This window comes from Motacilla alba, chromosome 1, assembly GCF_015832195.1.
Source record: "Motacilla alba alba isolate MOTALB_02 chromosome 1, Motacilla_alba_V1.0_pri, whole genome shotgun sequence".
In the NCBI taxonomy this organism is placed as follows: domain Eukaryota; kingdom Metazoa; phylum Chordata; class Aves; order Passeriformes; family Motacillidae; genus Motacilla; species Motacilla alba.
Window position 1 is genome coordinate 30,498,722 of NC_052016.1, and position 27,776 is coordinate 30,526,497.

General features: G+C 42.4%; 1 protein-coding gene across 2 annotated transcripts in view; it reads right to left on the bottom strand.

Moving 5' to 3' along the window:
- The window catches only part of NME7 (NME/NM23 family member 7), a 91,001-nt gene that overhangs the window by 1,713 nt on the left and 61,512 nt on the right, over positions 1 to 27,776 (bottom strand). For both annotated transcript variants that reach the window (XM_038131864.1, XM_038131855.1), the window contains one exon: positions 14,329 to 14,436. In XM_038131864.1, the coding sequence (XP_037987792.1) occupies positions 14,329 to 14,436 (108 nt within the window). The remainder of the gene's footprint in view (positions 1 to 14,328; positions 14,437 to 27,776) is intronic.

The window sequence follows — 27,776 nt, forward strand, 5'->3', positions numbered from 1 at the left end:
AGGAACTGCATATGAAATTAGGCAAAAACAAACCTTTACCCAACATCCTCACCCCAATCACTTTCTCGTCCCACATCAGTGAAAACAGAATGGCTGCTCAGATCACTAATTAACCAGGCAGGAAGGGCAGTAGCTATCCTAGCCACATGCCCTGCAGCCGCCCACTGAAAAGTCCCACCTGCTCCCAGGCTTCAGGACAATCTGCTACCAAAGGACCACCCCCCCCCCCCCCCCCCCCCCCCCAAAAAAAAAAAGAAACACCCTCCTCCAGTGCATCTGGTCAGACACATGCCCTTCACCCATTAGAAATGCTACTGTAATTTGTCAGACCTACTAGCAATACAGCCCTAGAAGACTGCAGGATGGTCAAAAAAATTCCCAAACAACCAAAGTCCAAGGAAACCTCAACCCACCACAAGCAGGTGTAGACTCTTAGCTGGGCACCCTGCTCACCCAGTGGCACCAGTGCTTTGGATACGTAACAGCCTTGATATCAAAATGATCTTTCACAAGTGGCACTGACACAGCCTCATCTGGGCCGGGGCTGGTCAACAGCCCTGGGGGCAGAGGGACTGCAGGCAGGCAAGGGCCTCAAGATGTGACATCTCACCAATCCAAATTAAACCATGCCTTCAAGATTCCTTATTTTAATCTGTGCTCTATCCACTCTCCTCAGGAAGGCATCACTTTCCTTACTGCCTAATAGGACAGTACATTATAAATTGCCAGTCTGAACATGCTGTTCTTTCTGTCAGATTGACTCAGCATAGTTAAGTATAATTGTAGCCACTAAAGTGAATTTTATCTCCCTTCTTGTTATATGGGACACCTGCATTTAATAAGAGAGACACACAAAAGCACTAGTAAAATAAAAAGCAGAGAGAGAGAGAGACGTACATATATTTAACAACCTTTAAGGCTGTTTCTGCACAAACACTTGCACTAGTACACACCAGCCATGGATTTTACAGCTCTGAGCACTGGTACTTCTGGACTTCTGTTCCCAGCTGGACCAAGTGCAGGTGTCCAGCACGGGCCAGGCACAACCTTCAGCATGGGAGGGGAGCTGTGCCAAGAGCAAAGAAAAAGGCCAAGTGAAGTGGAATCTGCTTCTTCCTAGGTAATAACTCCGAGTCCATCCCCAGCCCAGGGTGCTGATACAACTGCTGCCACCAAGACCCACAACAGACTGTATTGGCAAGGCTCAGACATCAGAACAAGCAACACCACATTTCATATACTGTGCAAAACGAGGTGCCTGTATGTTCTCTTGAAGTATAATTATCTTTAGGTGGGTCAGCTGCCACCCAGCTCCCAGTAAAACCAGTCAAGAGCTGGCAGATCTGTGGTATGCAGAAAGGGTCCTTCTAAGAACCAGTCAAGAGCTGGCAGATCTGTGGTATGCAGAAAGGGTCCTTCTAAGAACCTCACCCTTGGGAGCTGGTAAGAACCACCAGAACTTAGTCACCCACCCCATGACCTCAGGTATGGTGTTATGAGAAGAATCCAGACTACAAAAGAACCAAGATTTCAGCATTACCAAGAGATTTGGGGTGCCCCCATCTTATGAGGCCCCAGCTGAAGACACCTTGAAGAACCCCCATTCTAAAAGCACCAGGTCCTTTTCCTAGGGGATCCAAGGGGACTTGGTGATTACTTGCATCAAGCATCCAGGTGGAGGTTAGATATTCCAAAATACCCTGTATTTTAGAAAATACAGTTCCTCTCTTTCCCAAGGTCTGAGCATAGTCCAAACCACAGAAAGCGGAGCTGTGCCAATACAAAACATCTGAACAAGTCTCACATTTGACCAAGGGCAAGGTCAGCCTCTCTGAGCCAAGCACACCTCTGATCTCTACAGGATCCAAGGGTGACAGAGCACAAATCCACATCAGGAGCTGATCTGAAACCAACCAACATATTTCACAGATGCCACCCAAACGCCTTTCCAATGATACTAACATTCAGGTGTGCTCACTGTTTCCCAGGGGTCAGACAGGATCTAATTTAACATCAGTACTCCCTTTGCAGACCCTAGGAACCATCTATCTGCTTTGCAGCATGCAGCTATGCCCTCTCTAGCTCCTGTTCAGAGACAAAGAGTAATAATGCTCAGAAAGTAATAATGGGTGAAGAACTGTGACCTTCCGGCTCTGACTCCATAAACTGCTTCACTAAAGAGGAGCTGAGAGCTGCTTCAGTTCCATGAAGTTTTGCTTCAGTCACACTCACTCCAAGCAAAACTCATGTTAATGAAGTTGGCTGCTCTCTCTGAGCACTGAGCTTTACCACAAAGTTTCAGGAGCTAATACAGCATGCAGTAACAAAATCCAGTTGAATGCCCTGGCTGAGCACAAGCAAGTATCATCTGAACAATGTGTGCCCTAAGAGCACGGAAAGGCCAGGCGAAATTATAAAGGGGGAATCAAATCAAGTGAGACAGCAAGTTTCCCAAGGGAGAGCAAAAGATCTTGGTATTAACACAGGGCCCTGCACAGGCACAAAGTGTGCTGAAGATTCCAAGTGTAAGTATTAGAGACACTTACAATTTAACTATCTTTCTGTCCAGAAAACAATGCAAACAGGAGTGCTGATGAGAGGAGCCTGCTGAGCAGCTTTGGAGTCAGAACTTCTGTCTACAGGCCAGACCCAGGCACACCTTGGGCTGTAGCAGCACTCCACACAGGTAGAACTGCAGCCTCAAAGAAATCCCAGCACTGAAATAGTACCTCAACTCTCATTCCCCTTGTTCCTCTGGGCTGGTAGTTTTTTGTTAGTCTCCTTCACGGCAAAAGCCAGGAGGCTGACAGGGTGACACACTATCAAGAAAAGGGCTGAGTTCAAAGATTCACTTCTCATCCATCACCAGAAAGGTAACAGTAATTTTCAGTCCTTCCTCATCTCTGCAGAACCAAAACTGGCAGCCTGGCAGCTGGGAGATGGAAGCCTTTTCCATCCCTGTGTCCACTTAGAGCCTGTCATGAATCTTGATGCCTTCCACACAGCTAAACAGACACTCACCAGCACCCTCTCCCCAAAACCACCACAAAACTCTATCTCCTTGGTCAGAGTGCAGGCATCCAGGCACATGATTCAGGGTCTTTGCTGACCCAAAGTTTCAGCATCAGTACACTTTCCCTAAACATTAAAGTCTGATAAATTTTTATGTATCAGCTCAGTTTGAGGTCACAAGTAGTAAACAAAAAGCTTTTTTTGCCCATTAACATGTACAAAATTGGTTTGTACATCTGCATGAACTCACCAATGCTGTTAGCAAGTACACTTGCTAACACCTGACACCTATACCACACTTCAGCTGCAGTTCACTCAGCTGATTGACATGACTAAATCATTAGATTAACACACGAAAACCCCCATAGATTCATACCATCCTTTCAGCCACAAGCACTCGAGGAAGAAGACTGGTTGTCAAAGAAGATAGTCTGCTTACTTACTATTGTATGTGTTCTGAAAATAAAGACTTATTTTCCCACACAAATCTGAAGAGGGTTTAGTTTGTTCAAAAAAACCAAAAAAAACCAAAAAAAAAAGGGCAGGTTTATCAGTCCTGCCTCTCTCCTAAGCATCACACAATGTGAGAAATAAAGCCAGTCAGGCTGCCCAAGACAAAACAATTTGTACACATGCACTTCAACTATCCACAATAATTTCTGAAGTAGAGCTGGGATAAAAACCCCTATGCACCAAAAAAACCAACCTTGCAATGGAAGGTTTTATTAAAATATTACATAAACACTACAGTATGTCGTGTGTTGTTAACACTGTCACCTCAAAAATTGTGTATGGTTATGTTCAATTCTGAAAATACAGTGGAAGAGAAGGGCAAGGGAAGCTATGTGGAAATTGTAACAATAAAATAAAACATTAGAAAAATGTGAATTCCAAACAGGATGGAAATGAGAGGACAAGACAGTAGTTCATTATCCCACAATACCAAGAAAGTGAGTTTTATGCTATTTACTCTCAGAAAAATAAGTGAACTCTGAAACTATTTTAAAACAAAAAGATGTTGTTTTTATATCATGTGTAACTACTGTGTTGACTCAGATCATTGACTTCTGAAGTATAGATACTTGCAGATTTAACAAGAAGGTACAAGTTCATTGAATCTCCTCAGTCCCCATCATAAGCCAACTGCTCTGTAGCTGGAGCTGAACATATTAGTTCAGAACTCTCCCACCTGGAGTTCTACTTCTTATCTAGTAACATCTTTGGTCACCATCAGAACACATTGATGGCTTGGTAGAGCCACTGGAATGAAATAAAGTGTAAGATCCTATCTCCCATCAGATGTCACAAATGCCAACATGACAACAAGTAGTGCCTTCCTGAGGATCCCAAGCAGCTCACTGAGTGATCAAGATCACTGCCTCTGCACTTCACACTTGCTGCCTGCCTCACAGTCAGGAGTTGCTGGAGAGGTCTTGTAGGGTGCCCTTGAAGCAGCAAGCTAAGGTGAGACAAGACACCATAAGTGCACCACAGGTGTCAATGCAAGCTGCAAACACATCCCAGGCATTAGGTGAAAACACTGGAAAGGGCCCTGCTGCTCGTAGATATCTGCAGTATCTAAGTAAAGCCAGGTTTGGATGTGTTTGTACTAGCCACGGGCATTGCCAATGCTGAGCAGTCTCTAGCCTGCTCACAAAGCACTGACAGTCATGGTCCTGACGAGCTACCAGGTTATGGCCAAGACAGGAGGAAGTGATCACACAGAGACAAGAACATGTTTTCCAACCATATCATAGATTCAAGTGAGGATAGAAGCAGCAAAGAAGGAAAAAAAGTAGAAGGCACCCATCATTTAAAGTTCTTCCTGAGCAACCGTGATGTTCAGCAGATTATTAGTTGTGCAGGATGTGGGGTTTCCAGTCCCGGATTGGGGCGACCCCAAAAGATGGAAAAGTCCCTCCTCCAACCTGTGCCTTCAAAGAAAGACTCAGTAGTCTTCTGTTGTCTGTTCTCAAGGTTGTTTATTGTTGGTTATCTAAAAGATTCTTCTCCTGAACTGCTGTGGCCTGTTCAGCAGCTCAGACAAAGGCACACTGACCTCCCAGGGGGCTGGTGCCATCTTTTATATCATATATTACGTGTTACATGTTTATGCTTTTTCCCCAATGCCTACTATTTATATTGAATGGTGACTTTCTACTCTAATCCAATCTGTGAGTGCCAACATCACCAAAGACATGGAGGCTAGGAAGGAGAAAGAAAGAGGACAGGGCACACCCAAATCCCTCCATCTTAGAACTCCTGACCCCCATGTACAAAACCTGGACCCCTGAGTACAAGGCTTAAAACCCCCTTGTACAGCACTCAAAAATCCTTCCTTTCACTTTGTGACTACTTCTACTACAATACCTGAACTTGTGTGTGTGGCTTGTAATTCTTCATACAGAGTTAGTAATTTGCTCCATGGGCTAAGATCAAAACCCCACGTGTGTCTTTGGCTGCATGCCAGGGTCTCAGAGCCCCCTGCCAGTGGCTCTGGCCATCCAGGGCACCCAGAGGGATGTTCTGGATTCCGACAGCAGGAGACCCAATAGGGTACACATGGCAAGAGTGCTAAAATTATGAAGATGAGACAGCAATATCCTGAAAGAAATTACCAATGGATGGCACCACCATCAGGTGCCTTGCATGCACCACCACAAGCCCCAACCTCCTACTCTGATTGTGGCTCAGTGTGCTGAGAGGAAACATGCCATCCCACCAAACTAATGGCATTAATTCCCCAAGCAGAGTGCTTGAAGTACCTTCTGAAAGATGTCACTGAATCCAGAAAGCTCCATTTCCCTGTGGAATGAGTCAGTATTAAAGGCCAAGAGTTTGTTTCGAGTCTCATTAGCTTTCAGTGATTTCAACACTGCCGCTGAGTGCTGAACCATGTACTGCCATGGCAGGACACCTCAGAGATCTAGTTACTATTCAATGGCTGGACTAAGGCAGCTACCTGAGGAAGCCCACAGTTCCAGTTTGTGGCTGCATAGTCTTGGCACACTGTGTCTCCCCATCAGAACAGCAGTAACTGGCACGAATGTAGAAGGAAACTTGCCCACTAAGCAATTCTGAATACTCCAGAGAGAATTAACTTGTCTGGTATTATGCCTCTTGCTCAGAGACTTGCTGACATATGTCAGTGTATCTCAGGAATAGTTGTGGATGCATCATTCCTGCCTATGTGCCAGTGCACTAAGGGGTTAAATACAAAGAGGAAGAATGCAACTCTTACTGAAACCAGAAGATGCTGGGTGACTTCAAGGAGCCCTAGACTACAGCCAGCATTCTTTCAGGTGACCACTGCCATCCTATTTCGTGTTTGCACAGCTGCTAGCACAGGATCAACACAGTGTCTAAGCCCAGTGCTACAACAGCACAAAACCAGTAGTGGCATGAGACTATGCTTTGAATCATTAGCTATTATTAATTACGAAAGAAGAAGTAGTTTCTAGAGCTTGACAAACTCTAAAGTCAATATATGCCATGGTATTAGCATCTATGACAGACAGGAAACCTTATTCACAGTTTTCTATCCATATTAACATGTTTGGCTTTGAGTTTTTCCTCGCATGTTCCACATATATTTCAACACATGTATGAAAATAACAGACTTAAATTCTCCTCCTAATTACTGTTGGTTGATGGTAGTCAGTGAAGGAAGCTGCAGTGAGATGGGAAAGGGTAAACCCTACCCAGGAAGCACCAGCAGAGACAATAATTTGTCAATTTGACCTCTGAGAGAGAGGTGGGAGGTGCAACTGGCTGAGGTCAGTAACAGGAAACCACATGAAAATTTATGGGCATCTCAGAGCATGTTTGTTATAGAACAACAGTGTTTCTCTTACCCCCCAAATAAGGTGCAGGGCTCCTTGTTCCAGAAATGAAGAATATTCTGAGCTTCTACATGGCTGTACAACTTACAGCAAGAGCCCTTACTGCTCTTGCTGTATAAGGTGTTCCCCTGGGCTTTTTTGTCTTCTTTGCAATAGTTTGCCCATGGTGCAGCTGAGTTGCAGCCCAACTGTTGCTCTGCTTCAGCTCAAGGAAAAGGAGAAATGGAAAAAAGACCTGGGCTTTTTGGTTAAAAAATGAGAACAAGCTGAGGGAAAGAAAGAAGGCAGCAGCCTCAAAGACACAAACTGGGCCTCAGATGAGTTATCAAGAAGTGTCACGCCTTCTCTCCACCTTGACCTCCCTTCCACAAAACTCCTTTGTTCAGCACAACACAAACATGTGCAAAAAGCCAAGCCCTGTTTATCACACAGGTTACCTTCAGGATCAGGTGAAACTTTAGAGCTTTGGCACCTGCTTGGTTCACACTCATTAACTTCTCTCTGGCACTTACAGACTCGGCAGAACAAGGGGTAACTGGACCTCGGATTTTACTCAGAAGTGGAAGCACAAGAGGTGAACTATTTCACAACTCTGTTTAAACAAGTTCCTGGTTTAGTTTGCCTGTCTAGCCCACAAGTATAATAATTATACAACCTATGCTCAAAATGAGGCTGCACATGACTTAATAATACAATAATCTTTAAAAGAGAAATCACCAACATCTCCACTATCCATCCATCTATTAAGGTTATTTTTAATTCTTAATTTCTTCAGATAGGCCAAGGCAAAAGGGTTACTCAATTCTCTGTACAAGGATATATACAGCACCAGGAAACACTGTGAGACAGAATTCCAGTGCTGGCTAACATGTTCAGATATGCAAAACCACCACCAAGTAAGATTAAGTTTTCTTACACTCCAGATTCTTTCCAACCTGTTCCCACAGCTGTTAGATAAAAAGTTTCAGAAAGTTTAAATGGAGAAGCACTTGAATCATAACAACCACTATCTGACAGACCTCTCTAAAAATCATCTTGTACCAGGAGAGACTGAAATTTCCAACTGACAGACAAAAATAGCTACTGCTTGGATGAAAACTTGGGAGAAAAAAGTGCTAAAGCCAACTTCACTCTAACCACTCAATTTTTATTATTTTTCACTGAAAACAGTGAAAAGCATTTTACCCTGGATTATGCAGCTCAGTGTGGGCCTCTAATATAAGACTTCATTACAAAATTGCTGTATGACTGAGTGAAACAATGGCTTCTTTACTAAAATATTTTAAAGACTCCTGAGGGAAATGCATATGGCTGAAATGCCCTCAGTGAAAGGTTCATTGCCATGCTATGCACTTCTGCTGTGTAATGTTTTACAAGCTGGGCTGCTCTGTGAATGGGAAGAGGTAGTTCTCAGCTGGCACAGGCAGCTTGCATAATACCAGACAAGTTAATCGGTAACAAGCAATGCAGGAGACCTTTGTTCCAAGTGTGACACACACAAATTCCACACTAAGCACATCGACGCTTCTGAGAGTTACTCATTGACATGCTTTATTAAATTGCTTGGACTATACCTAGATGCACCAAAAAGGACTAGTTTAACAGAGCTACATCCTTCTGAAGTCTTCCATCCTGAACTGTTGCACTTCAACCTCAGCCCACGATCAGCTCATTACTGGTACAGAAGCATTTCCAGGGTGGATGACAGTGAGCACCCTGCAGCACACCCACATGTCGAGACAATGGCAGTGGACAGCCAAGGAGGCAGCACACAGGAAAGGGCAAGGTGGCAGCCGGCAGAGTGCTTCAGTAACAGGAAGTGGTTATGGAAACGTGTTGCGTTGCCCCCTCCAAAGCAACTGCTCCCCTGTCCACCCAGAACAGCTTGCTAAAATACCACCCTGCCCCCAGCCTCCCTGAAAAAATGGAAAGGGAAAGGAAAAATAAGGCATGCTTCTCCTGGCATTATCTGGAATGCCAGACCAAGGACAGCTGGCCTCTAGCAGGTGGAATACACACTGCACCAAAAGCTTAGGAGCAGTACAGCTCTTAACACTCAGCAAAGCATTCAGTTTATACCAAGTCTCCAAGTCTGAGGAAAACTATCACAGTTTTCATTGTCCACAGCACCAGCCTGGACAGAACACTTCTGCTGAACTGGACCATCTGCCAACACTCACTGTACAACATCACCTCACATCTCCCCAAGGTCGGATCCAGGCGGCTGAACCTCCAGTGCCAGAGCTGTGAGAGTCTCTGTCCAGCAGATCACCATAGATGATCTGTCCCTTGGTGATATTACTTGTTTGCTTTAATGCCCCAGGGAGCAGTAAGTCAGTCTCACTGGTGCAAGGCTGAGCAAAGGAACGAAGAGCTTCCAGCAGTTTGTTGTACAGTCAGCCAGTCCCCTGCCCTACACTTGAACACCACTGTACAGCTGAAATTCGAAGAAGTGATAGGGAAAAAAACCAACTGTCATAACAGCTCTCCCAGGAGACAGATGAAACCCACTCTTTGATAACAGCAAAGTCATCCCCCTTTGACAGATTATTTTCATGTCTGTGAGTGCCACAAATAGCTCTGAGGCAAGGGAAAAGGCCAGCAAATGATACTCGAGGAGGTCCTTGCTCCTGCCTGTCTGGAAAGCTGCCTGTGATGCTGAAAACTGGCACAGTGCCGATGCCCAAGGAGGAGCCTGACGCACTTGGCAGCCATGCAGTGGCACACGCAGCACCAGCTGAGAGCGCCCATGGGGACACAAGATTGGGAAGGTAGTTGGCACATTCCCTACTCCCACGAAAAGTGGCTTGAGAGATCATCACCTTCTGCAGTACCACTCGTAGCCTAGCAGGCACACAATGGCACAGGCAAGCACACATCCGCATGAATTGTCACGAAATTGTCCAACAATTGGTCAGTCACCCAATAACAGCGTCGCCCTCGGCAACAGGGAGACGGCTGTTTCACCCAGAACTCAAGTTTTATCCATCCCACAGCAAATTCTTTCTCATGCATGTCTTGCTGAGGGTAGCATCCTCTCCTTCTGTGTCTAAGTAGACACACACACATGTATGTATGACTCTTAAGCACTTGGTAATTATGCAAAGAAACCCCATGAGACTGATTGCCCCAACACCATGGCACAGGAACACAAAGCCAGCCTGGGTGGCTCAGCAGGCTGCACTGCAATGGAGAGACCTTTCAGGTCATCCCAGATGAGTGCATTCTGTGATCCCCAGAGTGATTTTCTGCATTGCAAATGCCCTTATGGAACTGCTCACACACACAAAAAACCAAACCAAAAAACCTTGAACTGCACAGTATGAGCAACAAGTTACAGGCAGAGCATGCCAAACCCCAGAAATTCTGTTTTTGTTATAACTGCAGTTCTGGGCCACCAGTTTTTTAATTATGTAGTTTCCTGCATAATCTGAAAGGTACTGAGCCACTTGAGACTCAGGGAACTGAGATGTGTGTACAGCACCACCTCCTGTGGGAAATTTTACTCACTGAGGTTTCAATGATGTGAGTAAGGCCTTTATGATTGATTTTTAATTTGCCTTCACTTCTTTAAAGAGGGACACAAACTGTGAAGTCTGGTAGCCACAATACTTGTATCACTACTTTGATTAAGAACTATTCCAGGAATGATCATTTTTAAGGAAACTTCTTTTGTCTAGAGAATGATGATTCATCAGATCCAATGGTTTGCAAGCTTCTATTTCATCAAGATCTTTATCAGAAACGTTCCTCAGGTCAAAGACGGTGAGTTGAGAAACAGAATCATCTTTCACCACATGTAGATGACACATCTCTAGTCTGTGATACAAAGCGGTTCCTTGGCATACAAAATATGCATGTTCCAGTCCTGTCTCTATCTGACTCAGAAGGAACATGAAAGCAGGTGAGTACTGTAATTGCTTTCTCCAAATAGTACCTGCTTTATACAAAACAGAAAAAAAAACTTGATGAGAGGTAGAGCTGTACCTGCTTTGGATGTGGGAAACAAATGCAACTGCCTGCTCTGAATGAATGTCCAACACAACATCAGCTGCTGGTTGAACCTTCAGTCATGAACCAGCATCATCTCACAAATACTCCATTGCTATCAGTCTCCCTTCTCTACTCTTCCTCCTTTCTTTCCTCTTCTCATTAAAATGGGAAACTGATGACAAGGCTGAGAAAACAGACTGTTCTGAGCTATTTGTGTCTACTCATTGTCACTTGTAAAAATACATTTTGTACTGATAAGAGGACACATGAGTCTATGAAATGAATAAGTGCCTGACCTAATAAGTCAAACAACTCATCTAAGAGATGAGGGCAATATTCACATTCTTGTATCACTAAACTAGGAATAAAAAAGAGCGCTTAAAGTTCTGCAAATGAAAATACACTGATTTTACTACTGCTACCAGCTGCATTTAAAGTTCAACTGCATCTCCCCTCCTTTCTTGAGCCAAAGTGAGTTATTCATTAACTCTGATATTCTTTAGTCACTGCCTAAAATGTGAAGTCGTTTGCAGAACAAAGACAGGAGTTAAGGGTCATACTGGTGGGAGCAAGTGCTTGTATTTGCTTTTGGGGTTGGTTTGTTTGTTTGAGGGGGTTTTAAGATTAGAAGTGAACTTTCCTTTTTTCAGATCCATGGAAAGGACGTCTAAGACAGAAACACTGAAAAATTGCTGTACTACATTATTTAAGTACAGTGTTCTAAACTAGGTGCACAAGCTGACCCTTATTTAGTTAATTAGTCCTTGTTGCTCCCAAGACAGTGTTCTGACTCTTTTCACCAAGTACTCCTTGGTCATGATTTTTGGGAGAAAGGTCACAACCTTGCCCTTCCTAGTGACAGTCAATTAAGAGCAAAACACCAAAGCCACCTAGAATTTGGCTATTAACTTCAGGAAGCATTTAATCTAATTCTCAATTACCTAGCTCATCTCCTCTAAAAAGTCTCCATTTATGGACAATGAGACAGCACCTGCTATTGCAAATTCTTCAAATTTCAGCTAGATCTGAAACTGGGTGATGAAAACTGAAGAGAAAGGTGGAGAAAGCTTAAAATAAACAGTGTCTTGCACTAAAGGTACCAAAGATCTCAGGAAGGCACCAGTGTCTTCCCTTCTACAAGAGAACATGCTTCTGTTGTGCTTCCATAAACACTATGCATTTTAAGGCCCATCACAGAATACTTCGTCAACCAGGGATCTCCCCTTTCTATCTCCATTTGGTTCTGGAAGTTCAAAAGGCACAAAACCAATTAAGACACAAACCAACTTATTCAGTTTTCCATACACAGTGTCAACAGCTGTAGTTCCTCCATGTTTCCTCCAGGATCCTTTGGCCACTGCAGGCCCTGCACACACCCTGTGTGCACACAGGACACACAGACACAGCAGGAGTCAAGACTGGCAGGGACACCTAATAAGCTGCTTCAGCATTAGCAGTGTAAATACTCCACACACCAACCAACAGGTACAGCCAAGACTTCCTTTGTACAAACCTGTCACCCTGGTTTTTTAAGACTTTGCTAAGCCTTCTGATGTTTACATTCTTATAACAAACTTTCTCACACACAATTCTGTAAATAACTTATGTTTTGCATTCTTTCATGGAAGAGGAGAGAATTGATAGACTCTCGGTCTGTCCAGTGTCATTGGAGAGGTGGCACTGTCACCCTCCAGTCCACTGTCACTTTTAGAAAACTATAAATGTTAGGGTCAGAAAATAAAGGTCCCTCTTTTTTGCTCACCTGGAGAGCAGCAGTGTCCGTGTCGTGTCGTCATTTCGTGTCGTATTGCGACACAAACCCACTGTGCTCAATTCAAAACATTCACTGCTTTATTTACTCACTAAACAACACTGAGTGATGTCCTTTACAAATGCAGGCCTAACCTGGGCTGTTACAGAAAAAACTACAGATTGACGAACAGCAATATTCTGCACATGATTATGCCTATGGTACAAAAACATCTTATATCCCTTTCCCCAAAAAGTAAAATCAATAAGCTACTGTTAAAATGATCAGACTGCACCAGGAACTGCAAGGTGTAAAGTCAGAGTAATACCAGATCAACAACTTTGGTTATGACTGAGCTGCAGAATTCGAAAGACAAACACATCTAATGGAGACCCTTGAGAAAGAATGACAGCCTCAGTTTTTGTTTTGAAGAAGCAATTCTTGCCTCACTTATACTAGCTCTAAACTCAATTTAAACAACCAGCAGAACCTGCTTTGCACCAATGTAAAGGCAACAGACAGTGGAAAATTCTGATGGAGTACTAAAATGTTGAGTGTTGGCCTGTTTAATTTTTCCCTTACAGGCTGTGCCTTTTGTTCTGCTGCCACCGGAAAGCCATGGCTGAGGAACTTGAGGCATGTGATGAAAAAATACCTGTTTCCTTGTATAAACCCTAAGAGAAAAACTAAAAATTATCAACTTTTAATGACTTCTTGAAAATGGTCAAAAAAACTGCAACTTTGTTTATACTGGTTGCCATCCTCAGTGTTGAATTTCACTGTTCTGTGCTTTAAACTAGATGGGATTTCCTAGCAAAAGCACTTTAACTCACATGTTATTTCATGGAGGAAGATGAAGTTAGGTCTTCCTCACTCCCCCATGAAACCATCATTTTGGCAATGTAAAGTTATCTAAGTAGGACAGCACTTACTGCTCAATGATTCTACTATACCTGACAGAAAAGCACTCAAATACATGTAGACAGCAAAAAATAAGCTGTGCATGCACTCGAAAAGCATCTCCATTGACACAGAGATCCATCCAAGATTACACATCACTTCAATCCTCTGCTATGGACCTTAGTTTTGAAGCACAGAATTAAATAGAATGAGCTTGTTCTAGTTTTCACAGGGAGTACTTCTGTCTTTACAAATTCCTGCAATTTAACATTTTCTCATTTTATTGGACTTTAAATTTTAGCATGCAAAGCCAAAATCAGATAATAATTAGTAAGTTAATACAGAACACAGGAAATATTAACTGATGTGCGTAAGTATGACTGTCTACAAATAAACCTAGGCCCTATCTGGAGGATTTGAATCCCTAGTGCCTGTAATATTCCAAGTTCCACACAAGTTCACTGTAGACACAATCTAGTTCTGGAGTCAGGGTGGTCACCCAAGAAAGGGCTTAGAAAGTGTTGCTGCAGAAGCACTGTCAGGTACTGATGTTCAGACCCAAGGACACATTCAGACAAAGAGAAGACTCTTGAGTTTAATTCCATTGAATACTTCATTGTACTACATTCATTCAAGAAAACTGCATGGATGAATTTTTTTACAGTATCAGAATTATTTGAGTCAAACACCCTGAATAGACTCTCTCTTTTTGCATCTAGTCTGGTCTACAACACAGCTACTCCACATAGAAAACACTGGCTTAAAAGACTGTCAGAGAAGTATTTCACTTTACAACTTCCTGTGACAACATACCTGCCTGGTAAACCTTACCTCTAAAAGTCCATCTTCAGGCAGGTCTGTGCAGTGAACAGCATTCTGAATCTTGTCCTTCCCAAAGACAGCACGCAAAGTTCCAGGCCGGAGGTGACGGGCTAAAACCTATTGAACACAAACAAACCAAAAGACCTTTGTGAACCACACTGTTCATTTGTATCATGGATGCAAGAGAACCTTACGAAGTAAACTATTATTATGCTATTTAAATATGTGTAGTATATTAAAATATGTGTAGTACGCTGTAAAAGAAAACATAGATTGAAGGACCTGGGGGTGTTGGTGGACGAGAAAGTTGACACGACCCAGCAACATGCCAATTGTATCCTGGGCTGCATCAAAAGCAGCATGGCCAGCAGGGCGAGGGAGGGGATCTTCTGCCCCTGCTCCACTTTGGTGAGACCCCACCTGGCATTCTGCATCCAGCTCTGGGGCCCCCAATGCAAGAAGATTGTGGACCTGTTGGAGTGAGTCCAGAGAAGAGCCATGAATGAAGCACCTCTCCTGTGATGACAGGCTGAGAGACCTGAGGTTATTCAACCTAGGAAGTCTCCAAAAGAACCTTAGAGCAGCCTTCTGGTACCTAAAGGAGGCTACAGCAGAGCTGGAGAGAGTCACCTTACTAGCACAGGCAATGATAGGGCAAGGGTGAATGGCTTTCAACTGAAAGAGAGCAGGTGTAGAAAAATACTACAAAGAAATTTTTCACCTTGAGAGTGGCGAGACACTGAGATGAGTTGTACAGAGAAGCTGTGGATGGCCCATCCTTGGAGCTGTTCAAGGACAGGTCAGATGGGGCTCTGAGTAACCTGGTCTAGCAGAAGGTGTCTCCAGCTATGGCAGGAGGGTTTGGAACTAGTTGATCCTGAAGATCCCTTCCAACCCAAACCATTCTATGATTCTATAAAAAGAGAAATTCCAACCTGTACTACACACATAGACAGCTGCTGAAAAAAAACATGACCACAGCTATGAACACCTGCTTGAAACAGGGCCAATCAAGCCATGCTGGGTGGCATACAGGACCCTTCATATTGCAGAAACATCGTATTGGTATTTGCATTAACACAGCTCATGTTAAGACCTTTGCAGCTTTGCAGCACTGGATATGCTGTCTGTGAGCAGACATAAATGTGCTGCCTTGCAGATTGCTTCCCTTAACACGGATCTACTAGCTTCAGAACACAACATTTGTGAAGTCCAGCTGCTAAACCTCCTCTCACTCAGTCTTCTTCTTTGACACTGTGACTAGTGCCAACATCCAATCCTCTCTAAGGATCAGTCCAGACTCCACATCTTTCTTTGTTCTTTGAAATTAACATTTCAATCCTCTTCTTCATCTACAATGCCAAGTACCTCTTAGGCCTCTCAGAGGCCTTTTTACTACAGCAGATACTCAGGTCCTGAATAACATTCCTCCCCTACATTTTTACTCTGGTATTTCCCTCATACCCCGGAGGACTGCCTTCATTGGCTCTCCCCTTCACCATACTCTTTCCTTCAAGCCACAATGAATGCTATACTTCTCTGCACTATCACCTTGCACTGTTGTCTTTTAACGCTTTTCCTATGTGACCCATACACTCGGCCTCTCTTCCCAACACCCTGGAGGCTCTTCTCCAAGATCTATCTCAGGCACAGTGAAATTAACCCAGTTTTCCTTCCTTTAAACCCTTTGGATGCTCTCCCACAAGTGCCTGTGAGGGGATGGGTGGAAGACAAGCTCACACTACAGATACTGAACAAAGAAAAGAACTCTTTCCTTGCCAATAAAGCCTTCATCAGCCTCTTTATGAATAGGCACTGGGTACATTAGGGTGTAATCACTTTGGAAGTGGCCAGAGCAGTTTCACCATGCCACTCCCTGGTGTTTGTTTCAGTGACACAGCTGGAGGTCACTGTTCCCACAAATGAGTCATCAAACTGGATTGTCCAAGCATGTTTTAACTTTCAGTGTCAAATGGGTTCGAATTGACTTAGTTAGTAGCTCTTAGCTGGCCTGGAAAACTTGCACAGGTACAAATGAAAACCAGTCCATGATGCACAGTCTCTCCTGGAATGGCAGTGAATGTCTTAAGCTATTTCCAAAAGACCTCACAAGAGCATTATCTGACAAACAACACCCTTTGTCCACTTTCCAGCTTCCCCCATTGTTTATGTCTCATTACCAAACTAAAACAATTGGACTTTAGCTCAGCAAGTCCTAGATATTTTCCTGTCATAACAATTAACGATTATTATGGTCTGTCACCCACCCGGAAGACAATTAAACTGCTTTAATGCTTGGAGTGTATAACCTAAAACATGATATGAGGAGACGTTTCAGTTCTTCATTGTTACTGTGTGTACGTCACAGGTTATACAAGATCTTTTGATATGAATGTCAAGGACATTTGAATAAGACACGCTCAACATCAAATGAATTTTGCTTAAGAGGTAAGTTCAAGAATTTCACTTAAAAAAAAAAAAGCCCCAAGGAGAAAAAAAACCTTTTCTACATGGTCCTCATTAAAGGCTTGAGATAAGGAAGTCTGCTGGAGAAATAAAAGTTATATGCCAGTTACCTACACCTATGTGACACTTTAGTCAAGCCTTCCTTCAAGCAACTGTTGATTGCAGTAACAACTAGCTGTCAGAAAGCCAGCAATAGCATTGGAGCTTTCAATCATTTTAATGAAAGTCTGGGAGTACTAAAAAAAATTATCATGTGTTATGAATAGAGTCAAAATTCATAAAATAATAAATGTTATAGTGAATGTAATATAGTTATAAGTGCAAAGTATGATATAAATAAGTTAGAAATAGTTTCAAGAATTAAGAAATTTAATTTTACCATGAGGAATCTTGTCTGGGTATGTTTTAAGAAACCAAAGAAAAGCAGCCTACAAGATTGGGAAACCGACCCCGACACACACATACCACACAGAAGGACTACATTTACATGTGAAGTAAAAACAGCAGCACAGAGTTTCAAGGTTTTAGCTGAGTAAAGAATTATGCCATCAGCAGCACACCTGGCTGCTGACGACCAGAGGGGAGGACGACAATACAGTTGAGAAAAATCCATTCAGGCTTGTAATCTGTTTCTGGGAGAGATTTCCAGTAAGGGACTGTTTGACTTGTATATCTCCCCAGACATAGAGTTTTGTGTATTGCAAACACGGTTCTTTCAAGTTCTGTCTAGCACAAGACAAGAAGTCGATGAATTATTCCCGAGACATCAAGAGCTAGACCATCCTTCATCTGATAGCATTACCCTGGACTGGAGAAGCTTTTTGGACTCACTTGATTAGGAAAAGGACAAAGGACACCCTGGCCCGCGGCGAGAAAAAGAGTATAAGAACTGAACTCAAAATCTCAGTGGTGTGCCGCTCCATTGTGAGGCAACCAGGGCTCAGAGCTGTGTAGCGTGTCACCCAGGGTCTATTCCTGGGCTAGACTCTGTACAATTTGTGGCTGACCCAGATGTTGTCATTCGATCGTGAAATAAATTTTATATTTTGTTATTTTACCATAATTTGGCTCTTGTAAATTATTGATTCAATTTGATTGGCGATTTCACACATAACATCACGGCTATGAAACCTTTGGAAACAATTTAGGGACAGCTCAAGTCCAAAGGCCTAAAGCTTGGTATTTTATATTCTGTTTACTTCCTAGCCATCAAAAACTCTTTTCTCAAACTGTTCTGTCCTCCAACAGGTCCAGTAATGCTGCTTCTTATGAAAATTCCACAAGATTTTCCTTGACTCATCTTCCTCATCAAACCCACTTTTCTTTTTTTTTCTTCTCTCTGTTTTTAAGAGCAGCTATGGTCTCTTAACTTACCATTGGTCCTAAGCTGTCATTTCTACTTCACAACTTTATGACAAAGGACATAGTGTTTCTTCCTGTGGACTCACTCTTTCTTACTAATGTGGGCAACAGCTCCTGCGGTTGCACTGTGCAATCTCCTGTTCTTCCTTTCATTTTTCAACGCAGGTTGCTACACATTCTAGTGCCCTCCTGAAACTCTTGCACAAAGAGTGATGCATTCTGTTCAGCCTGGAATTTCACTGGGTCAGAACTGCTCAAAGGTAGGTTCTTCAGCACTTTACACTGTTAAGACCTGATTAATAAGAATCTAAATAAACCTTTCTTGCCATTAGTTAACAAACAGCATGGAACTGTCTCTGCTTACATTTACACAACCAAAATATTACAGTAATTATCAATTCCAAAGTTTTACTATTCAACTGCTTTCTTATTACACCACTGAGGAATCATGAAGAAACGAGGTCTCTGTAAATGACGGAGATATAAAGAGTTGTACAGCTCATATGTTGTGTCCTGGTGTATGTATGGCTGGAAATCTTGGGAATGTTTTGGGGAAGAAGAGAGTTCATTACAGAACTTATTGCCCATAGCAAGTATTAACACACACTTTTCTGGTCCATGACTGGAAGCTTACCGATAATTTTATTTATAGAGGCTCATCTGTCTCAACAGGGAGATTTGGGTTGGTTTCCCCATGCCCCACCATCCCCTTTTAAACTTTTTTCCTAAGCTTTTGGCTGAGTCTAGTTTCTGGAGTACGCACTTTGTGCAATGGTTTTCAGAATTTTTTTGAAAGGAGTTGAGAGTGGGATGATGGAGGAGTTAGGAGCAGCTACAGCTCTACCATATGCATGAGAAGAGACTGATGTGCTGGAGATTTGTGTGCATGCGCAAATGGGGATGACATAAAACTGGGACTTAGCACAAGAAGACTCTGTCTATGGTAAAACAAACCAGGGCTGCTTTACCAAAAGGCTTCAGCCTCTGGTCTTATTCAGCAGGTTATTTGATCACCCCTTACAGCTGGGCTTTGATCTACAGATAGCCCTTTGAAGATCCTTATCCTGTGTGAGATACTGATGCATATATTTCATGTTTCTCTTTATCATGTAACTGTGTCCAATGCAACACTGCCTGCATGAAGTACTTAGCACATTTCTAATTTTTTTTCTATTTCTACACAAGTGAAAGGAAACAAAAATGTCACCAATGCCAGCAATATGTCAAAATCAAACTGAAAACATCATGAACATATTCATAAGCAAAGCACATTAACTGCTTTTCCTCCAAAAGGCTGTTTTTTTCATGGGCTGGATGGAAGTTAAGTAGAATAGTAACATGTATTCCAGTGAAAACTGCAGATTTCAAGACAATTTAGCCAAAACTGCAAATTTCAAGAAAATTTGGCCAATTTTTTTAAGCACTGTCCTGAATATTTCATTTGTTATCCAGAAAGGCCATTGAATGGATCAAAACAACACAAAGGAACCTTAACAGTCTAAGATTTTGTTCTTCTGAAACATCAACTAGAATGAAGGAACCTTGAAAATTTACCAGCTCTCTTGAATGAAGCAGAATAAAAATAAGAGTTTGATCAAACCCTCTCTAGCCACAGTGTGTTCAGCAGGCAGGTTCCTTCTTTTAGTTTTGCTTTCCAATCAGCAGCATTCAGAGGATCTCTTGGGCTGCAACAGACTGCACAGATCCCTCCACACTCTCATAAACTGTTTTCCTATTCTAGCTGAGCCCTGGCTGTGCCCTTGCTCCTTGCTCTTCTTGGCATTCCTCATTCATCCCTTTCTGAAGGCTTTGTGTTGAGTTGGTCTCACCACCTCTGCCTTCCCCACCTTGCACTCATAAAGCCTCTTCCTCCTGCAGTTCTCCATGCTCTGCTGCTGTCAGCAATGAGATGGTCCCTCTCTCCCTTTGAGGGTGCCACCTAATCCAGAACGCAGAACCAGCCTCAGGCTAACATCAAGCACCTTTCTCCTCATAAGGACCAGCTATGCCCTTGTCAAGAGAACAGAACACACATTAACTGTGAACAAATAAAATAATGTAAATTCCACCATTCACCTTGGAATTTGTCTGGCTGACCTTCAGGCACTGGAAAGCCTACTGCCTCATCCAAGCAAGGCACCTGAGCTTCCTCTGTAGTGCATAAAAATCATCTAAAACAACATTTGCAGCACAGCAATTATGGAAGCTAAGGAAGGATAAGTGCCTCTCTCTCTTCACATCATCATAGTTCTTCAGGTGACTTTTATTTTCAGGGCATTTTAGCACCAGTCATATCAAACACTGATGGTTGCAGTAGGGAGCTGGACAAAATACTTGTTCCTACAAGCTATCAGCAAGAAGTAACATGATAAAAGCAGTACAATCTTTGTCATATAAAACAGGATACTAGACAAGCACCTCCTGCAATGCTGATCAGAGCTACAAACACTTTAACACTACTGTTACTGTGAGAACAACCTCAGATCAGTCCAAGAGATTCTTCACAAAAGTTCTCATCCAAAGACAAATGCTTAAGTGTCAAAGTGAAATCTGTGATCATAGGTGACCTTGTGCATGATACCAAAAGGGCTAGCTTGCCTTGGCTTGCTTCACATGTGTTCCTTGCAGCTCACACTCCCTCCAGACTCTAGCCAACCACCTGTGACATGTGTGCTTCCTGATTTGTTATCTCAGCTCTGCCCTGGTTGATGTTGCTCAGTTTCATGCAATAGGCCACTTGGAAATCAACATCAGCTGCTGCAGAACACAATTTTCTAGTCCTGCAGCAATTCAAGGTCCAGTTCATCACCCCTAAACTAACCCTTCTGTCTCTATTATAGAGAAAAATTACATAAGATGGTGGTGCTGTTGCCACTGTAAAAACTTTAACTGGGGAAGAATTTTGCCTTGCAACCTGGGGTCTGTCTGTAGAAAGGTGTTTCATAAAGTTTCTAAATACAAAACCAGGTCAGTGTTAAAGAGCATGCAAGAAGCTTCCTTCAGCTTACATTTTACAAACCAATCCAGAACAGAAATCACTTGTTGAGTGACACATTTTTTGTGTTCCACATGAGCTGCAGCAATGACATGTGCAAATACAGTCAGTATCAAAGGCCTTACACGGACTTCAGGGGAGTCAGTGTAACCTGAAAGTGCTTTTGTACTTTCCCCATATCAGAAAAAAAGAAAAAAATCAAGCCAAAGTAACCTCCTTTAAACCCACACACTAAACTCCCCATACCTTTTAATTTTTATCACAAGCCAAACTCAAGAACCTGGAAAATCTGCAAAGTCTTTATAATATTTAGCCTAACCATCTCACCCCTTAGCACTGCGCATTTCACCTAAACTTCCAGGCTGTCTTCTCCTGGCTGATGGCAGAATAGATCACTTATTGTCCATTCTGACAAGGCTCTCATACTTTTAACTGAGCCAAGTCTGTGTGTATATAGTTCTGTACATGAATGAGGGTGGCTGTAAAGGTTTGGTCAGCAAATGAATTGATCTGATCCAGGCAACAGTAGTCAAATTTTCAACTGCAAGCCTACAGAAAGTGCATGTGAGGTGAAACTCCTTCCAAAATCAAACAGTTTTGCAACAGTCATAGTTTATTTTATTATGTAAGCTTACTCTTGTCTAAGTAAAAAAAAAACAAAAAAAACCAAAAAAAAACCCAAATCTGTCTACTTTTCTGTTTATTTTAAAGTCAGCCAACCTCCGAGCTACCAGTCTGAAGCCCCGTGTCTTTCAAAGTTTCATTGATAGACCTAAAATTATATTCCACACTCCAGTGTTGGTAGTTTTCCGGAAGCTCACAAGTCTGTACAAGTTGTTACACTGTCTCCTCCTCACCCTCCATCCCCTCAGGCACATTGCTTCTCTCCGTTTCACTCCCACATGTTCCTACCACATGTTCACCTACCACACGTTCCTCCTCCCTGGCACCCCAAAGGTTCTGCACCAGCTCTCTGTGGGTTCTCTGCTGTTGGCAGCACGCATGGCACATTTGCCAACCTAAGACAGTATTTTCACTGGTCTTGGTGCTTCTGGTTGGTGTTTAAGTGATTCTAATTGTAAGTGTTCTGCTCAGAAAGTTTGTGTGCCTGTCTGCCATTGCCAATGTGCTGAACTTGGGTAGCCATACGCCTGAGTGAAGTGCAAATTAGAGTGGATAGTGAAGCCTTGAAGATAATTGAGACACCAAATACAAGTTGGTCAAAAAACAGGAACAAAGATAAAATACCCACCTTGTCCCATTATCTGGGTGCCATAAGGGATATTTATGTTACTTGACAAGCTGGAAAAAGAAAACATTTAACAACCGAAAAGCAACTAACCCCACAAGACATCAGAACATGCAGTACAACTGTAAATTTCATTATTAGATTATTTAAGATTTAAAGGTGAGATGGTCCTACTGATGCTTTTCCAAAGCCTTCCAAGGCACCCAGAATATCATCCATTTATTAATTCACCTGTAAAACAAGGACAAAAACATACTAGGCTGCAAAAGATATTCTGGGATTTTATTAATTCAGATTAGCAAAATATGTGAAGGGCCTCCAGTAAAAGTCACAACGAGACTGCAAGACATTGTTTTTCATCTGCAGATATTTTGTCTGATAGAATAATTAAAAAAGAATAATTAAAAATCATCTTTTCCTCTGATTTTTTTTTGAGATTAAATTCTACATTTGCGAAGCAGTCCAGGTATTGGAGCTTTACACTTTGCAAAGCAGAAAAAAATGCTCTGAAATTCTACTGAGACTTCCCAAGCTGAACCAATTTTGGACCATTCACTTCAACAGAAGATGGAGATGGATTGAAAGATAAAATTCATATGCCTGCTGCAAAGCCCAGAGATAATTTTCACTTGATTCTTTGCATCACATAAGTGAGACCTTCCCCTTCCATTTTGTGTCCTAAAGCCTCTCCAGTGCAACCTTGGAGGCAGCAGTGCTGCCATCTTCCTACACAGTTGTGAGCAGCCCTGTCCTGATGGAAGGAATTACTAATTATTTGTGTTACAACTGCTTTTTAAAAGCCCCTGCTCTGTTCAGGACTAGCTGTATTAGCCAGTGCACCTATACATAATAATAGATGGTTCTTGGCCTGGAAAACTCATAGGAAAATTTATAGGAAGAGACACAAAGAACAGAAAATAGCAGCATGGACCCCATTTTGTGGAGTGGGGAACAAAGACAGTGAGACAGTAATTTTCCAGGGGCACAAAAGAAATATGTAATTCACAAGAATCACAAGTTCAATGTCTAACTTTCAGCTCATATCTTTAAAATCTCAGATCAGTTCCTCAACTATTTTCTCTCTTTGATGTAATGCTTTGTAATTTCTGGGTAGCACTCTGATGATAAGCCACAGTTTGCAGAAGTCAGACCATACCAGGTCACCTATGGGAACTTGAGAGCTGCCATGGGAATATGAAGAACTGCTGCTTACCCATCTTCCACCCTAGTGGAAGACCACATTCTAGTTCCTTGATGTGGGAAGTCAATGGAAGCAGAGAAAGGAAAAAACTCTTATTAGGAGTATTGAAGGGAAGTCCCATTTGCACATCAGATGCAGTCTATCATATTGTAAGTGAAAGAAGCTGATAAACATTCAGCTCAGGTGGCCCTGTAGCAGAACAGAGAATGTCAGCCTGAATCAAACAGACCAGCAAGCAGCACCCCACATTACTCAGCAAGTTCTCAGAAATTGAATTAAGCATTTTATATCCAGCTTCTAAAATGCTTTTGTTTAGTTAACAGTATCCCCAGGCAATGAGAACAGTGACATATACTGAAAACTACTGCTGCAGTTTTTCTCACAACAGTGCTAAGTCTGGCTGTCTTCAGTTGATGATAGGAGGAAGAATAACAACAATAATAAGAACAATACCCATCATCATTGTAATGTGAAACCAGACTACTACTTTTTGTTACAGAAGGGAAGGCTTAGGCATCAGTATTTGTTTTCACCCACTTTGAAGCCTTCATTAATGTAGTTCAAACAGAAAATAACTGCAGATACAGAATCACAGAATAAGCTGCCTTGGAAGGGAACCACAAGGATTGCCAATCCAACTCCTGACCTAGCACAGGACACCCCAGGAGTCACACCATGTGCATAGACCATTGCCCAAATGCTTCTTGAACTATGTCAAGCTTGGTGCTGTGACCGCTTTCCCAGGGAGCCTGTTCCAGGGCTCAAGCACTCCCTGTATGAAGAACCTTTTTCTAATATCCACCCTAAATGTCCCCTGACACAACTTCAGGCCATTCCCTCAAGTCCTGTCACTGGTCTGCACAGAGAAGAGATCAGTGCCTGCCCCTCCTCTCACCCTCACAAGGAAGCTGTAACTGCAGTGAGTTGTGTCCTCAGTCTCCTCTTCTCCAGGCTGAGCAGCCCAAGTGACCTCAGCCACTCCTCATACGGCTTCCCCTCAAGGCCCTTCTCCATCCTCATTACCTTCCTTTGGATGCTCTCTAACAGCTTTATACCCTCCTTATGTTGTGACTAGAACTATACACAGTATTCCAGGTGAGGCTGCCCCAGCTCAGAGCTGAGGGGGACAGTCCCCTCCCCTGCCTGGCTGTGATGCTGGGTATGATGCGCCCAGGACAGGGTTGGCCCTCCTGGCTCCAGGGCACTGCTGGCTCAGATTCAACTTTCCATCAACCAGGACCCCCGGTCCCTTTCCAGGGTGCTGCTTTCCCCACTGATTTCTCATTCCCCAGTCCTTCTGTTCATTCCGGGTTGCCCATTCCAGGTACAAAATCCAGCACTTTCCCTTGCTGAACTTCATACGGTTGCTGATTGCCCAGCCTTCTAATTTATCAAGGTCTCTTTGTGGGGTCTCTACCTTTGAGGGAGTCAACAGCTCCTTCCAGTTCAATATAATCTGCGGACTTGCTCAGTATCCCTTCCAACCCTGCAGACAAGTCATTTATGAAGATGTTGAAGAGCAGAGGGCCAAGAATGAAGCCCTACAGAACTGCACAAGTGACAGGTCACCAGTTTGATGTCACTCACTGTAACCCTTTGTGCCCAACCTGTGAGCCAGCTGCTCATGACGTGTTTATCTGGCTGTATGTTGGACACCTTGTTCAGAAGGATCCTGTGAGAGACAGTGTCAAAAACTTTACCAAAATCCAAAAAGATTACACCAACTGGCTTCCCTTGATCAACAGAGTGAGTCACCTTGTCATAAAAGGAAATCAGGTTTGATAAGCAGGACTTTCCTCTCAACAAAGTCATGCTGGCTGTGACCAATGATTGCATTGTCTTTCAAGTGTTTTTCAATAATCCAGAATAATCTTCTCCATAACTCCAATTTCTCTCATGTGACAATTTATCATCAAGAGTACCTAAGACACACTGTGATCTGCAGCTCCTTTCTTGTTTGGCTGTTACTAGCTCTACTACTGATAGTATTGACCAGGCAGAGCCTAAACAAAGTAGTCCTCTGGGATAAGGAAAAGAGAAAAGTAAGTAATGCACTTCCAGGAATTCACCATTCATAATCTGCTGACTGAAAAACATGAAACTTTCTGGGACAGTTACAGCCAACTTCAGGATACTCACAATTCACAACATCATCATGGTCGTGATGCCTTAAGAGGCTACCTAGAACAGAGGCTAGACAGTGCTAAAGGAATAAAGTAGGTATTTATTAAAAAGGCCTTCAAAGAGTACACTTTGGGCAATACAAGAGCCTGGCTAAGGCTACACCCAAGATGGATGAACAGGTCACAAGTTTTCACACTTTTGTAAGTTTTAGCCCATTACATATTTGGATTAATTGTCCCATTACAGCTTCAGGTTATGAAGTCCCATCCTCCCTATTTGCTCTCCTCAATTTGCCGTTGTTTATACTTTTTGAGCCTGAAGCTTAACGGTGTCCTTGGTTCTCAGGGTGGAAAAGGATTTTGTCTAACTAAACCGAGGAGAACTTGCTAACACTTTATATGAAGTTCAGAGTTAAATACTAATGTAGTACAGAATCTGGAAAATATGAAAGCTAAAACTTAAGGCATCTGTGTGGAAAAGTTAACTGTTCTACTGCCCTTCTTCTACATGGTTATAACTTTTTCTATTGCACAATTTCATCAAGCAGCTTTCTGTGCTGACTCTTTCTAACTTCCATTTACAGAGCTCTAGAAAAAGCACTTGTTCTACCACGTTCTACTTTGATTTTCTTAAAAATTCTACCTTTATTATTTTCTTAATTTTTAATAAATGAAATATCACTCATATTACCTCATAATGTGAAGTATTTGCAACAGCACAACATAACCAATATGTTCCAACCAGAGGCTAGGAGGAATTCTAGTAAAGGACAAGGCTATCTACAGTCAACAAAAACCTGAGGCACGCACGTAAGCAAACGCTCTTAATCTATTCAAATCAAAGATTCTACAAACACACAAGGTCGCTGTGACCAGAGTGCTAGGAAACTAAAGGGGAAAATAGTTGTTTAGTGCAGTAATAGTACAATTTTCTTTCCCAGACAGAGTGACCTCAGAACTTGCCATATCTTTTGGAAACACAGCTCCCTTTTTGCAAGGAAAAACTGAAGATATAAGCTGGTTTATTTTCCTGAATATTTATTTTCTGGTATTTTATATATTCAAAAACATTGCTGTCCGAGGTAAAAGAGTGATTTCCTGTTTGCTGTAACCAAACAGAACACAAGGGAAGCAAAGAAAACAACCACATAAACTGAAATTAACCCAGAACCATCATATTCTCAAAAAGGCTCTTACCTTGCCTTTATGGACTGAATATATTAATTAATCTATTCTCAGGAACCTCTGCAACTACAGCAGAACCTTAACTAGAACAGTGCAAAGGAAAAAGAAGGGAGAAAAAATACTAAAAAATGAAAAGAAAGGGAATCACTAAGGAAGACAGACATCCTCTGACTGCAGGAGTGTTATGAATGAAATAAAATTTGAACTTTTTGGGTTAAAGTAGTTAATTAAATTGTGAAGTGTGTATGTAAAGTTAAATGTTTGTTAATATGAGTAACTGATTGTAATTGGTTGTATGAAAAACTAATACTGTTGTGTGTCTATGGAGGGGGAGTAGAACCAGGGAAATATGAGGTGTCAGTCGTTGTAAAATGACAGAGAACTTTCTAGAAACATTACCTCATGGAGCACAACCACAGCTCGTGCCAAGATTGGAGGAGAGATCAACCAATGAGAAGCAAAAATACCAAAATGACTGATTCAGAACGATCCAAGCTATAAACCAATCAAAGATGGAAAGAACGGACCTATCACAACACGGATCCTGAGCGGCCCAATCAGCTGAAATGAGAGACTTTAAAAGGCCTGAGGTGCTGGACACCTGAGTCTTTCCTCTGAGCTGGTTTCCCTGGGAACACCCCCAGTATTACAGTTGCTAGTTACTAAGTTGTTGATACAATTCTATGGTTTATCCATGGGCTTTGCTTCCAGTTGTTGAGTTTTGTAACACACAGGCTTACCTTTTTTTTCATGCAACAAGCCTCCTTTTTGTTCTTTAAGAATTTATTTTTTAAGCCTGTGCACAACAGGAGGACAGTACAACCTAAAACTTCTGATGATCAGCGATTTGTATTACTGACAAAGACTGTTTTCATA